A 15,743-nucleotide genomic window follows, 5' to 3' on the forward strand; every position below is an offset into this window, starting at 1 on the left:
TGACACCCTCCATAAAGAGGTTAAGCCAAGGCCTCTGCTGAAAGGACAGGCTGTTCTCAGAGGCTATATCAAAGCATATTAATGGAAAGTTGACTGGAAGAGAAAAGTGTGGTAATGAAAAGTGCATAAGCAACAAGGATGAGCTCAGCCTTCGGAAGAAGCAGATTCAAGAACATAGGGGAGCTTCACAAGGAGTGGACTTAGGCTGGAGTCAGTGGATCAAGAGCCACCACACAGATGTTCAGGAAATGGGCTACAAGCATCATGTTCGTAGTGTTTAGTCAATCCTGAACCACAAACAACGTTAGAAGTGTCTCACCTGGGCCAAGGAAAAAACACAACTGGACCGATGCTTGACGGTCCAGAGTCCCACTTTCAGATAAAACTCAATTTTTAATTTCATTTGGAAATCAAGGTCCCAGAGACTGGAGGAACAGAGGAGAGGCACAGAATCCAAAGTGCTTGAAGTCCAGTGTTTTAAGTTTCCAAAGTCAGAGATGGTTTGAGGTGCCATGTCATCTGATGTTGTTCCACCTTGTTTTATCAAGCCCAGGGTCAAGGCTATCAGCCATCTACTAGGGGATTTTAAAACACTTCATGCTTCAATCTCCTGACAAATTTCTGCTTTTCTCTTGTGCTATGTAATGAATATGAGCATGTGTGATTTTATGGATACCAATGCTTTCTACTGCATAAACACTCAGAGATGTCATTGTTAGCACTGCAGCTATAATTCTTGTGACTTGGACATCAGATCCTCAGAAATGAAAACAGTTTCATTAGATCAGGCACTGAGTTCCATCGTTTTTGTGACCTCTTTGAGTTCTGTCTTCTCTGTTTGATTGCTTTTTTCTTGCACTTTCTGGTAATTTAAGTTAGGTTAGTTATGTTGTGAATTAAAAATTTAAGATCGTAAGGTGTTCTTGTAGTAACTGCAGTGTGTAAAACTGTCTGTGTTTCTGTAAGGTATGTATGATTTCATACTCACTTGAATGGTGTGTTGTCTGGCTCCAGCATGGCCTTGTGTCTGAGTATGGCGGGTCCGCCTCCTGCGCTGAGGTCAGTGGGGTAAGTGTTGATATAGTTGGGAGGCGGGCCGTCAAACTTGTTCATTCGCTCCAACAGAAGCTGCTCCCAGTTTTCCAAAGTCTTCACTACGGCGTTGCCCAGAGGGGAGGTGACTGGCAGGTCTGTGACACAAACACAACAGTAACAACAAAAAAAGCCAAAATATTTAGGTGTATCTTTATGAAAAATAAACTTCCCCACTAATTTATCTGGAGATATGTAGTATGATAAGACGTGTTTACCTGTGAAGTCAAGGCCAGTAAGAGGGAGGAAGTTCTTGACGTTATGATGAGCCAGTTTCACCATCACCAGGCGGATCAGGGCCCAGCTACAAACCACGCAAACAGACATGAAGGATGTTTCAAATCTGGCTCCAAATTAGCTGGCAGAAACACATCAGTGGGTGAGCCCTACCTATAGGAGTTAGGATCAAGGTGCTCCGTTATCTGTGTGTCAGAAAGGAAGGCATCGTCATCATCTTCATCTTCCTCTGCACCGCTCTCGTCTGAGTCATACAGGGCACTGCTGTCTGACAGCGGCAGGAAGGGCTGAGAGGGAGGAAATAATGACCGAGGAGAACAAGCGAATGAAAAAGATTGAGCGATAACTTTTTAATAACCTGGAGACTATGATTCACTGATCTCATTAGTCCATGCCCCTCATGTGTAATTTGAAGCCTTACTTTGGCCACAAAGTAGTCCCACATGCTCAGCTCAGGAGGGATAAACTTCTCCCTGTATGTGGGTCTCTCTGTGGGAACAGGAGGCGGGGTGGCCGGCGTTTCCTTTACCGGGCGTCCAGGAACCAGCATCCTCATGTTGAACCTGCGTCGATATCGGTCTGAGTCCTCTGCTGCCGGCTGAGGGGGTGCAACTGTAGGGGGGGAGGGGGGAAGACGGTATCTTTCAAACACAATGAACTCTGATAAGGTCAGTTTGTGGCAGGCTGCAGAGTGCCGCAGTTTTGTTCACATGATGAAGATGAGCAGGGACTCAGCGTCATTTTAAAGCCAGAAAGAGGTCAAGAAACAGAGCAGGAGGAAGCAAACTGCATCCACACACCTACACAGTGCACAGCAAACCTTTAAACATCAACCGTTTTTAAATGTGCTTCTTGTCTGTGCATAAATTGAGTTCTATGACTTTGATGAGTCATAGCATACAAAAGGAAATTGATATAAAAGGGAGACACAAATACACAAAGACAAACATTTAACGGATGGAGGCACAGGGAGAGACACACTAGGTTGTGCACAAACCTGCCCCATTATCCTGGGTGACTATCTCTGGCATGGCACCAGACAAAACAAGACAAGACACAAACCAGAGTAGACAGTGCAGTTAGACACAGAAACTACACAGGCCAATTAAATCAGTAAATATTTATGTAGAACATGGAAAATAATACACATTGAAACACAGACAACAATGGGGAGTTTGCTGAGCAATTATGTGGTAGACCTTCTTTTCCTCAAAGCACTACAGGGACGCAGATGATGATATTTGTGACTTATTTTGTTAATAAATTTGCATTTATTAGAAAATGATAGGGAGGCATTAATTAGCATGTAATATCTGAGTATGGCTGGTTGTTTGTGACATGCATGTTAGTTTGCAGCAGCGTTCAAAAGGGCAAAATTTAAAGCATTTAACAAAGTGATTCCTATCAACAGAATGACATTTAAGATCTTCCTAACCAGCACTTCAAAAGGCTCCTGTCTTTGCTGAGAGCTTTATCAGGCTCTACACTGATAGTGAGCTGAAATGCCAGCCCATATCTTCCTCCCCCACAAATACAATGTGAGCACAGATTACTTTGGTCTAATGATTATGGATGAACCGTGCCAAGTCCAGTCAACAGACCTATACAGCACAGCTCCCCAGGAAATGGCTTCAATTCTACTATCTGAAATTCAGGAGCAAACAAACGACTATATCATGTCACTGGGGAGGTAATATCAATATCTGATGTAGCTTTACTTCAATGACATAAACTAACTCTGGCACATTTACTCTCTTTAGATTTTTAATGCCGCAAAAGGAAAACAGAACACTCATAGATAGGGATGTAACGATACACTCAACTCATAATACAACACATAACATGATTTTTTAATTTCATTCAGACTTAAGCTTGAAGCTTAAGTATACCTTTGAAAAAAATAGATTATTTTATGTAAATTCTCTGAAAAAAAAGATGCAAAATTAGCCTTTTCCTTATTTTTTTTATAAACAGAAGTAATACCTAATTAAGACAAAAAGTAGAAGCACTGCTGGATGTTTTTAGTTTAACCCTTTAAAACCTACCATTGTGCAAGTCCGCCAGGACATATTCTCACATTTTTACATACTGTAGTGCCATTTTTGGGAGTATGTTTATTTGCTTTACATCAATATAACCCTTATATAAACAAGTTTTAATAATATGTATTGACTTATGTCTTAACTACTACAATAAATTGCTTAAAAGTGCAATAAACCTAAAAAAAAATTAAAATATATTTTTTTCACATATATTTCAAAATACAGAAATTGCACAGCTTTATCCCTCAAATTTGTAAAAAAAAAGTTGCACAATATCCTTTGGAACCACAGGAAATTCATTTGGAGTCTGTACATAACTTGCTTTTTGAGATATCGTCAATTTTGTAACCTGTAAAAAAACTGAGCCAGATAAATAGTTGTACTCTTCATCCAACACTGTAATTACTTCGAAAGCTTTGCGCCAGCTCTAAAACTGTTTGGCACGATCCATAACTACATATGTGAGGAAGTGTGTCAAAGGTGTGTGTGATGGATGTCTGGTGTGTGTGGGTTGTGTGTCTGAGTGTTTTTGTAAAAAAGTAGGGGCAAAATAAGAGCGAGGGCGGGTATGTGTGCAGGCTAAGTTCTTCAATGTATTCGGCGGAAAAAAAATACAACTCCCGGGAAAATACGCCACTTCCTGTTGTTGGGATGGGGAGTCTACGGTAGGGACACTTAAGAATTATGTGACAGGTCATGCCCACAACATAATGACGTTTATTTTAACGTAGGAATTGCTGCAAATACCCGTGGTCTCGTTTATAAAGATTTTTGTTACGTGCATTTTATTGTGTATTTTTACAAACCCATCACTGCAACGATAAAGTGATCTGAAACATGGTGAATGTGTGAAATGTAAGTGTAACTCCCCAGGTTTTCTATGCAAAAAGAATGATCGATCTATCTTATCCGGTTTCAAATCTACCACCAATCAAAAATGGATATGCTTATCGTAGCGCCGGTGCTATCCTGGGTTCTATAGGGTTAATGTACAGGTGCTCTTTTAAAACTTTGGGTTTGCATTACTCATTGCATCTAATGAAGGAGTAATTTGCATATGTGAAAAAGATTTCAATTGAAAAAAAAAGAAAAAAAAAACAAATGTCATTCATTTTTATTTCACATGGCAAAATCCATTTAGAAATAGTCTGCACATTGTGTATATATATATTTTGCCATGAAAAATAAAGAATTTTAATTTTACATAAACCCTATGGTGTGTCTTGGACCACTTTTTGAAAGATAGCCACAGATTTAACTTTTTGCGAAAAATGTTTCAAATTAAATTATTTTTTACACATGAAAATGATCCCTTTATGAAATATAATCCAAACTATTTTGAAATGGTAAAGTCAATGAAAATATTTTCACTGAATGAACATAATTTATTTTATTTTGAAAAAGACATTTTTGAAACTCAAGGGCCTAAAGTAAGTTTTCTCTTTGCTTTTATAAGTGCACAATGTTCCTGAAATTTCCTGAAGTTGAAAGGGTGAGCCAATGGCCAAAGTTTTTACTTTACCATGAAATTTCCTGCAAGCACCCTTGAGAATTGTCTGAGTGAAGTCAGAGTGAGCTGATGCAAGAATGAGGGGTGAGGTTCATATCCAGTGCATGGCAGTGTTAATTTTGACAATTTTTAATTTAAGTCTTAGTCTTTTTGTTAAATGCCTTACAGTTTGGTCACATATTATTCAGTTTGAACCTTAAAATTTTTTAGTATAGGTTTAGAGAAAAACTCAAAACATTTTAAGCCCAGTTTTATTTGATAAAAGTCCTTAAATTGGAGTCTTTACTTTTAGTGCAGAAATGTATTCCCTCTATCTGAATCTGGTACCAAATCATGTTAGAGGGTTTTATGCACCTTGAAAAACCTGGGATCCCTGCTTCCTATAGCTGAAAGGCAGAAGAGCTGTAGATATGATGTGTTTTGACAGATCTACCAGCAGTTGAGAAATAATATGGATTTTGAAGTTCTGACAAAAACTAAATTACATTTTAGCTTTCATGACAAAAACAACATTTACTTTTATGTCAGAGTTTAAGTCTTCAAAGATATGTTTTTAGCTAGTGTTAGTCTATACACTAAGAGGAAGGCAGTCGGACATTTTCAGTCATTGTTTTAGTTGATGACATTAACACTGGTGCAGGGACAAAGACAGTATACATGTTCAGTGCATGTCATTAAATAACTTCATTATTTTCTTGTTTGCCATTTTGTTCTCCTCTTTTTGCTGACACTGAATATGTGCAGAAGTACCGTACAGGGAGAACTGCTATGAAGCCAAAAGTTATCATTGTAGTGTTGTACCCAAGACACTGTCGCTTCATCTGCCACATCAATATGGTTCTTTCTACATCATGCCCTTCCTCCTGAGAACCCCTCCCCTACTGTGATGTGCATGTGCAAACAACCAACTCAGGAAGATCTCAAGGGGGAAACTGTTGAGAAATTTTCAGTAGTGCATATGTGAAGATGGCTCATGACTCTTGTACTCATTTAGGTGAGAAGGGTTACAAATCTGTGGGTGTAGCATGTGCTACTGGCATGGCTTTGTGTCGTGATCTCCACAGCATGGCATCGTTTCTCATGCTGTATTATGGTGTCTGTACTAATTGTGTTGTTCATCAGTGTCTTGCAATATTTGTACACTGTTTTGTCTTTTCAGTTATTTTCCTACTTTGTATCCATCATGTCTCTACGCCTCTCTTCTTCAGTTACTGACATCAAACAAGAGGAGTCATAAATAAATAGCTCTAACTAACATTGCATTGCAACTGTTGTTTTTGAATCGATATTTAATCACATTGTGAGGTATCGTTACATCCCTACTTCTAGATCTACAGAGTATTTCAACAATCCTAAAGACCTCTCAAAGTGTACCTGGTTTGGTCTCAGATTGAGATATAGTCTCAGTCTTGGCCTCTGAACACTCCTTGATAGGCCCAGTTGTTGCTTCAGTGACACAACAGGGATGACACAATGAGATGAACAGAGAGGACGTTACGATACAAACATGCAGTGCAGATCACACACGCACATACACGCTCACACAGCAGTTTGATCATCATAACACTGTACACACATAGCACCAGTTAGCTTTGTTGTTTGTTATGGGCATTCAGTGGTAGCTGCACGATAGAGAGAGAGAGGAGTGAGTCAAGTCAAGCATCTGCAACAACGCAAACCTGCACAGTTACCATGCACTGCAATCCTGCAAACCAGCACTGCAATCCACCAGCCCAGTTACTCACAGCTGGCCTGAGTTGCTGGGGCCACAGTGTTAGACCCCTCTCCCCTTGAAATGGGAGGAGGAGGGGGTCGTTTGGGGCGCTGGGTTTCAGTGGGGGTGGGGGTGGGGTTTGGGGTGAGGTTGCTCTGCTCAGGTCTTCCTGTCTCCTGAGACTCCTCTGGCCTGGCTGCCTCAAAATCAGCTGGCACTGAGACACAGGGCAGAGGGCACACTCACACAAAACACCGCACAGCAGCAGCAGCACATCTTAGGAGCATCATCACAACTTGGCTAAGTGTATGTGTTTATGTGTGTAAGTACTGTATGTAGATGTATGTAGACAGGCTGAAGGAGGAGCACATTAACCTTACTGGCAGCGATTTTCCTCTGACGTCATGCAAAAGGTGGGAATCAAACTAATTATTTTTCATATCACTGTTTCTTGCATGAATGTAGCACCTTAAAACACAAATAATTTAGCTTTTAAGTATCTGCAATTAAAACTGTGTGCCTAATGGGGATGCACAATACTGGATTTATGCTGATATCCAAGACACCAATATTTCTAAACTCGTTATTGCCAACACCAATATGTAAACACTTCTTTTTTATTGTAAAGAACACCAAGTCTCTCCTGTACTTGGAGTGACTTTTTCTTCTTATTGACAGTCTATTTGTCTTGGAAACATAAATAAACTCATTCAGTAATGAAAAATTACAATTATATCACATCTTCGTTTTTGAGAGCTACAAACCGCACTTTAACAACCTTCCAATAGATGCTGAGCTCTGCAGAGAACTAAAAAGTGTGCCCCTTTCAATGGAGCTTATCCTTTACAATTAAAAAAAAACCTACTGAGGCAGGTCTGTTGGTTCTGCTCAAAGCTCCACAGATGCATTTGTACATTCTGTTAATATTTACAGCCTATATATGGGCTGTAAATGTTGGAAGAAATATTCATACCTGCCAAAATTATACTTAACCTTTAAAACTTTAGACTGCCAAGTGCCTAATTTTTCAATGTGTACCAAATAATTTTGTAATTTGAAACAATGTTAAGTCTCGATATCATGTATGTTTTAATGAGGTTAAATGAGTTATCACCTGCTTATGGAAGAAGCAAACAACCAGTGGATTTTTAAAGTACTTGAAAGGAATTCTTTTAATCTTAATAAAAAATAAAAAAAAAGGCAAACAAGCAATCTTCAAAAAAAACCTGAAAAAACTGGGACTGTTTTTTTTATGACTTCTTGGAGCATAATGAAATACAAAATGTGATAGAAGGGACTGATGAACACACATAAATGTTAGTGGGGCTGCTGTTGTTTCTTTTCTATTTTCTTTTTTGCATATCTGCAGTGTTATACTATTTGTTTCCTTTAAAAGGACAATAAAGAGCTGTTTAAAAAAGTAGCTCTACTTCAGTTGAGACAAATTTTTGCTTTTCTTTGTCAAATTTAAAAAGAGACATCAGCAGTTTACACAGCCTTTTATATAAAACAGGGTTTAATACTGAAGTAGTGGTTCCCAACTTTTTCCTTGGAGCCCCCAACCCTTTTATTTAAAGAAAAGCTGAACCACTCAGGACCCACAGGGAAAAAGCCTACATTAATGTCAGATCTTTACATCAATTTTAATCTTTTTCAAAGATAAAACGCCAACAGAAGATGCCTACATACATTTGTTCTTACCAAAAGACCTGTGTATAAACTAGCTATAAGTTTTTATCATTATCTTAGCCAATATTTAAAAATCTACTTATGACAACCGTAAAGCAGACAGAGGCTTCTGACGATTTCTGATGATGAAGTGTTTTTTTTTCCAAGGGTCTGAATCCCAATGTGATATTTCATTTTATTTTAATAGATTTATAGAAATTTCTAAAATTCTGTTTTCACTTTGTCATGATTGGGTACTTAGTGTAGATCAATGAGAATAAAAATGTTTTCTTTTACTGTAGCATCAGGCTGCAACATGACAAAATTGAAAAAAGTGAAGGGGGTCTGAATACTTTCTGCATGCACTGTATAAAGGACAATAACCCACAGAAAATCCTCGGTTCACTTAACTTTGACAAGAATGAACTTGCTGCATAATCCATTAGAGCAGTGGTTCCCAATCTTTTTATTTTTTGAGCCCCGCCTACTTGTATCTAAGAAAACTTGGGCCCCCCGCCAGGACCGACACAACAAAAAGGTGATACTTTGTGGCCAAAATTAACATACATTCAAATTTTTTCTGAGTAAATGCAAACAAACTTTTCCTAAACACAAATTTACCCAACAACCATTGTATGAATAATTTATAAGTGTTTTACCATGATTTCTGTTAATTTGTGCAAACCTAACTTTAGCAACCTCAGGACAGACAGAGCCCTGAGATCTCTGGCGCACCCCTAAGAGGGCCCCAGACCCCAGGTTGGGAACCAAGGCTTCAGAGGGCTACTTTAACATGTACTGTGAGGATATCTAACAGTCTATTTTTTTTCATTTCATCTTTAGTGAAGTAGTTAAATAATTAATCATCACACAGTACAAGTTCTTGTTCTTCTATTTGAGTAAAGAATTCATGTAATTTTGCCACTTATGCAGTTTAAATGAACTCATAAGAATTTAAACTCTCCTGTATTATCATGCAGCAACATCAGCCTGTAGGGTTAGCTGTAAAGTTTGGATATGCATTTGTCAATCATTTTTATGATTTATGCTATTTTTTGTCCTTTAAGCTGCTTTTCATTAAGAAAGCAGTGAAATGACAACAGTATTTTTGGTTCACCTTTGTCGTAGACTTCCTACCCTGAGCTTGATGTCAAGAGAAAATGGCTGCTGTGTGAAATATAATGAGTTGTCAGAGATCACAGATAAGTCAGGATGAAAGATAAAGAAAAAGCAACAACAAGAAGAGAGCAAAGAGACAGATACAGGTCAGGAACACAGGTGAGGGAGACTTAAGACAATGAAGATGATGGTGATGAAGGAAATAAAGTTATTAAGAACGTACTAGAGAAAATTTATGCTACCTGGTGGGGCCTCGGGCCTCTTTGGCTTGATAATGACTTTGGCCCCTCCCCCAAAGACAGCGGCCCACATACGGTTGTTGAGGGGATGTGCTGCCAGCCGGAAGAGCTCGTTGCAGCTGTGGGTGCCCAGGCCGTGGATGAGCAGTGCGAGGTAAACGGCCACTACTGCTTCACACAGCAGAATGCTTAGCCTTGGCTGGTCCTCCTCTCTGGCAGACGTTAACAAAGAAATCAGGGATGACACACCTGCAGAGAGAGGGAGGCATCAGAGTAGCTTTAATATCCAAAGAACAAAAAATACAAATCTGCACAATGCAGAACACATTTTTGAAACATTCGTATGATAGCGTGATCTGTTTCAGTCTTTCCATTTCCTTCCCAGAGGCCACGAGGCTCCTATTATAGAACACCATCTGCCTCTCTGCATAAACACAGACTGCCTGCTTTGCTCAGCTCTTGCTTTCCCCTTGCTCTTCTTATTCTCGCTCAACCATGTCTTTGATGCTCACACATATGCCAACTGTCTTTTTCTAGGCATTATATTAAGATTCTGGAAGATGCTCCAACATAGGTTCAATCTCATTTCAACAACTTAAGAGCATTAAGGTGACAATACAATAAAGAGTTGGCTCTTGACAGGACAGTAAAGTCAGACTTAAGCCAAACATAGAAGTGCTATCCATAAAAAACAGTTGCTTTGTTACCTGGCCACTGTGCAGGTGCAGAGTTTGGAGTGATATGTTCTTCGATGCTTTCTGTTCGGAGCCGTTTCCTCTCACTAAGCAGCAGGCCCTGATACACCATCCCTGTAAACTGGTTAGCCTCCGCCTGACTGCTGCAAAGCCAACAGCAAAACAAATGAGTCATAATTTGTTTAAAAAAGTATGTTTAGCATTTTAATTACTTGTTTAAAGAACTGTCCGAACATGTTTTGACCTGACTCTCCAGAAAGACTCTTTCATACATCCACTGCATGGATGAATTTCACATTCATCATGGAAACCTCTCATACAAAGCATCAGGGGAGGACAGGATTTTTCCAAAAAAAATTGTTGGAGGGTGACTGGATGAATGTTCTGTCCGTCCGTTCATTACAAGCCAGTCAGACCCACATGACAAAATTAAGTAGTAGGCGTACACACCTCCAATGCTAACCTCAGCTATACAGGTTAGCGCCATCGTAGTATTTGGACAGCTGAACTTATCAGTGGCTAACATCAATGCCAAAGCCTTCCAGGAGAAGTGCAAAAACAATCCTTTGCTAAGAGAAGCTTTTGTTGTGGCCCTTTGCTTTTGTTTAAATTATGAAATGTGGTCAAAGTTTGATTAAACTGTGGCTTTTCTACAACTTCATCCAACCTAATGGCCACTTGCTTACAGTACAACTCAAACCCCTGATAATTATTGTACACTCATGCTGCAGCAAGTCAGCAGAAGAGCAAAAACGTCTTTTTCATCATGAAAATGAGCTTTCAATGTGGCTGTTTACTCTTTATTTTATAAAGGAACGTGGTCCAGTTCTGATAAAACTGCTGCTATACTACAGCTACATCTGAGTTAACTATTAGATTGATGGGCACCATTGCAACGGGAACTTCCAATGGCACAGTAAATTTCAAAACATTTTCAATCAAAATTGTATTATTGTTATTTGACTAAATGACAATAATATTTACAATAAAATCAAAATATTAATTTTCTTCTCTTATGTCAAGTAAAAGTTTGCATGTCAATAACATCCCAGCTTTTGGACAATAGGCTTTATATCTTTAAGAATAAGTCAGAGGGTATTTCCCCTTTCTTAAATTTTAGTTGACTAGATTTCAAAATATTTTAAAAAACCATGTTTTGTATTGAAATTAAACAGCTTTATCAGCTGCCTCTTTTTATCCTTTCCTCACACCCACAAATCTCTTGTTTAATGAAAGAATTTAACTTCAGACTGTCCTGTTCGAATTTTTAGTATTTAACCATCAAGATATGATATTTTTTAACTGTTGGTTGGGACAACAAACAAAAAAAAGCCTGCCCATCCTCAACTGAAATGTCTTTAAAGACTGCACTCTGCTGACTCCTGAGTATTTCTGTGTTGACGTGATTAGTGATACCATAAAAACAGGAAAAACTGCACTGTTAAAACAGATCACTGTTGAAATGCAGTAAAAGCAGCCCTTTTTTTTAAAGGTAAACTGGTCAATATTTGTATAATTACGGTAGGTACAGCCATAGAGGTAAAATACACGATTATGCTCTGCCTTTGCATCAATGCTGAATCACAAATATCTGCATCACAATGAACTGAGGAAAAGATTATTTTCAGCAGCAGCCACCCTAACTCTAACCCTAAAGAATGATTTAGTGTTGGAAGAAAAAGCAGCTGTTTGAGTAGTAACAACAACACAAATGCCCAAATCATGGACCTGTGGCGTCACAGTTACCTGTAGCTGTGGCTGTCACACAGTGCTTGATATATGCAAGCAGACAGAGATGCTGCTAGTGTGTGCAGAGAATTCACCTACAGGAGAATGAAAGATAAGTTTCAATTATTTAACAGCAAGGAAAAAAAGGCTGCAGGCTGGAGACTCTATTCTTAGTCTATAAAAGTGGAGAATCTGACCCTATCCTCCATGAAGTCAGGATGTGGTGGAGCCTCCATGAGCGTGATGGTGTGGAGGATGTCGTGAATGTGGTTGCTGAGGTGGAGAACGGGATTGGCTATGACTGTCTTGGTGGGGGCAATGCAAGCTGATAGCAGAGGCAGTGTAGTGGGCAGAGGCAGGGGAGACTGCAGCTGCTTCACTGTGGTCTCCTACAGAACAAGAAATACAAATGCAGATGGTTATGCTGAAGAGAGATTGTTTTGCATTTATCCAGTACAAAAAACACAAATGGGTGTGTTGTTTGTTTATGTGCACCTGCTGGCTCTCCTGTAGAAGGAACAGCAGCTCCATACGCACTGAAGTGACTCCCCCTCCTTTGGCTCCGTGAAGGCTGCAGTATGACAGAAACACTCTCAGCAGGGCCTGGTTCTTCCTCAGCCACGCCTTACGCCTCTCAGAGTGCTGCTGCTTGGCCTGAAGGCGGCGCCGCTCCATCTGGTGACGCTCGTAAGCCCCGGCATCTATACGCTCCAGGGCATCGTCTGATATGTCAACTGATGCTGTTCTCTCTCCCCAGCGCTCCACCTCTGAATCTTCCTCCTTCCCCTCCACCTTTGTGTTAAGAAAAGTCATAATAGACAACTCAGGTGCACAAAATCATTAAACCTTGTACTGCACATGTGAAAATTCAGTTCCAAAATTTCTATTAAATGCTATCAAACTGTACCTTATAGTTGCAGATGGTATGCATGGCTGCTATCTCCTTCTCCAGCCAACTGTACAGCTGAAAGCGGAGTTTCCCTCCATCCACCTCAAAGCCTGTGGCCAGGGTACGCAGCTCCGTCATCAGAATCTTCAGACAGGCACGGAACTTCAGCTGTTCTGCTATCACGTCCACCTCTGACTCTCCCTGAAACATAAAACAATGAGTCCAAAGAAAAGACCCATCTCCCTGACCTAGCAGACATCCTGCAGGCTTCCAGAAAATCTGCTTTGGGTTCAGTTATTCTATTTGTAGATAATAAAAAAAATATACACCCTAAGGCTTCTTCTGCTTTCTGAAAAATACTATTTAGAAATATACTGTGACACTGATTCTAGGGTTCCAAGCTCAGCATTGATTATATTTTGGCAACATTTAGGTTTTTCTTTCAGCTTCTCCTTTCCACTGCTGCTTTGCTAAATCTTGTTTTACTCATGGTGGAGTAATGTTGGGTCTGACTAAATAAGGCTGGCTACATACCAGATGATTTTCAAATGTTAACTGATTTGGAAAACGCCAAAGGACAGGTTCAACAATTTTTACATTACAACCCTCAAGCACACACTGGAGGATTCAGCCAGACTACAGAGCCATACATCTGCAACCTGATCCAGAGAGGATATTCAGCTGATAAAAGACCTCAGAGAAACATGTGTAATACTTTGTCCTTCGTTATGAGAACTGACCTATGATTCTGCACCAGAGATATGATAAAATGATGTAATGTCATAGGACCCCTAAGACTTGATAGTGGTATCTATAGGTTCCTCTATAGGGATCTAGGTCCTTATGGAACCAGGTTTCAATCTCAATCCCTGGTGGTTTCAGAAGCATTGTGGACAAAACAGCATCACTGTTAAATATCTTATGTGTTTGCACAGGCTTGAATTTGTGAGTATGTTAAGCTGTGTTGTGCCTTATGTCATGCCTCTTGTGCTTCTGCAACCACATGATGCAATGAGAAATCATAAACTGGGACTCTAACATTACGCCATTGCAGATTCAAAGTAAAAGTACGATGGCAAAGTGACAGCAGTACTTTGTTACAGCTTGTGTTTTCTATTTGTTTAGAAGATACAGTAAATCAAAGCAAAATATTGCAATGCTGTGACAAATGTGCTCCTTATTCAAGAGTTTTGTTTTAAGAAAGGCTATCTATTCCTACCTGCGAGTTTTCTCTCTGCAATTTGTTTCCACTGCTCTCTGACTCTCCATCTTTTGTCTCAGCCTCTGGTTTCTTCATGGTCAGACCATCATCATCCTCATCTGAATCTTCATCCTTGTCATCTCCCCAGTCTAGTTTCAGCCCTTCATCTTCCACTTTGACCAAAGGCTGGCTCCAGTCCAGCCCACCCGAACTGTCATTCCCTCCCCATGCTTGTGTAGGGGCTGATGGGAAACCCCAGTCTACACTTCCCTGGGTGCCATTTTCTACAGGTTGGTTGGAGTTCAAGTTGGCCTTTGAGGATGCTTTGCTGAGAGGGGAGCTGGATTTCTTGGTAACCTTGGGAATCTTGGAGAGGACTTCAAGAGCTAGAACAGGGCAGCCCACCTATGGAAGATGAAGACACACTTAAACCATTTCAAACCATCATTTTACTTTTTAATTAACATTTCAAACAAATTTAAAGCCCAGTCAGACCAAAATTTTGTGATGAGACAGGTTCAAACTGGCAACTGCTTGTGAACGGCCGCTCCACGACATTCTGACCACAAGATGACCAGTTCACACCACTGAGACTAGAGGAGATGATGCATCGCTTCCACTGCAATGACTCTCACAGTCACTCAGTTTAAAGTGATTTGTAACTTAGGTTACTGTACAATAAATATGTCACTACAATAGGTACAGTACTGCACTTTCATTGCTTTTTCATGTTTTTTTTTTAAGGACTGAAGCTTAAGGTCTAAAGTACATTCACATATCAACATGACATTGGCTAAAATTAATTTATAAATCTTGGCAAATCGGATATTGTGCATCCCTATTTTAAACAACTGCAGTAGGAGAGGTAGAAAAAAAGCTTCCTGTAATAGGTTTGAATTAAGACACCATATTTCTCATGAACACACCTTAAAATGTGCATTAGCAGTGGTGAAAAACAGTTTGCGCTCTATAAGGTTGATCTCATCTGCACTGCTCTTCTCAGCAGTCAGGCCTACAGTGGTTGCTGTGCCCTCTGGATTTGCAAAGTGACGACGGATGATCAGAGGGTGGGTCCTCAGGTAGTTATAGAAACTAAACACCACAGGGTTGCAAGATTTCACCATCATATCTGTCAGAGAAAGATGAAGAAAAGGTAAAGAGAAAAGAAAGGGACTTTAAGCATAGCTAACAATACAAATGATGAGCAGAGGAAACAGGCTTTGGTAGATCTTGCTGTGTAATTCTGACTGAAACGTCTGCAAACAACTGACCAGGGTTTTCATCATCCTCTTTGGGGATTCGCTCCAACAGCGTGTCAAGGGCTTGGGTGTAATCCTTCATGATCCAGAAGGCTATGCTGCGGAGGAAGGGGTCAGGGTGCAGCCTGGAGCAGTGGTAACCGCTTCCATCCCTGTTACAGCCGAGGACTTTCTCATAAAGGAGGCCTTGGCAGGTGGATGAATTCTCAAAGTCAGCTTCATAAAGCCTGGCTACTATCATGGCTAACTGGAGGTCTTCCATCTTCTCCATCAACACCTACACAATGAAGAACAGCAGATAAGGGTTTAAACAATATCACACCAGAAAGACTGAGAAATTCAAGTTATTA

General features: G+C 39.9%; 1 protein-coding gene across 7 annotated transcripts in view; it reads right to left on the minus strand.

The window, feature by feature from the left end:
* The window catches only part of dmxl2 (Dmx-like 2), a 70,935-nt gene that overhangs the window by 14,124 nt on the left and 41,068 nt on the right, over positions 1–15,743 (minus strand). For 5 of the 7 annotated variants that reach the window (XM_041809873.1, XM_041809796.1, XM_041809952.1 and 2 more), the window contains exons 30-43: positions 15,406–15,670; positions 15,061–15,263; positions 14,153–14,539; positions 12,952–13,134; positions 12,540–12,836; positions 12,242–12,433; positions 12,063–12,139; positions 10,329–10,459; positions 9,625–9,870; positions 6,627–6,812; positions 1,751–1,941; positions 1,483–1,616; positions 1,311–1,396; positions 989–1,190 (exon numbers count right to left, since the gene is read on the minus strand). In XM_041809873.1, the coding sequence (XP_041665807.1) occupies positions 989–1,190; positions 1,311–1,396; positions 1,483–1,616; positions 1,751–1,941; positions 6,627–6,812; positions 9,625–9,870; positions 10,329–10,459; positions 12,063–12,139; positions 12,242–12,433; positions 12,540–12,836; positions 12,952–13,134; positions 14,153–14,539; positions 15,061–15,263; positions 15,406–15,670 (2,780 nt within the window). The remainder of the gene's footprint in view (positions 1–988; positions 1,191–1,310; positions 1,397–1,482; positions 1,617–1,750; positions 1,942–6,626; positions 6,813–9,624; positions 9,871–10,328; positions 10,460–12,062; positions 12,140–12,241; positions 12,434–12,539; positions 12,837–12,951; positions 13,135–14,152; positions 14,540–15,060; positions 15,264–15,405; positions 15,671–15,743) is intronic. The other 2 variants (XM_041810084.1, XM_041810026.1) reach the window with 1 other exon arrangement.

The sequence above is a fragment of the Cheilinus undulatus genome, linkage group 1 (assembly GCF_018320785.1).
Source record: "Cheilinus undulatus linkage group 1, ASM1832078v1, whole genome shotgun sequence".
Taxonomy (NCBI): domain Eukaryota; kingdom Metazoa; phylum Chordata; class Actinopteri; order Labriformes; family Labridae; genus Cheilinus; species Cheilinus undulatus.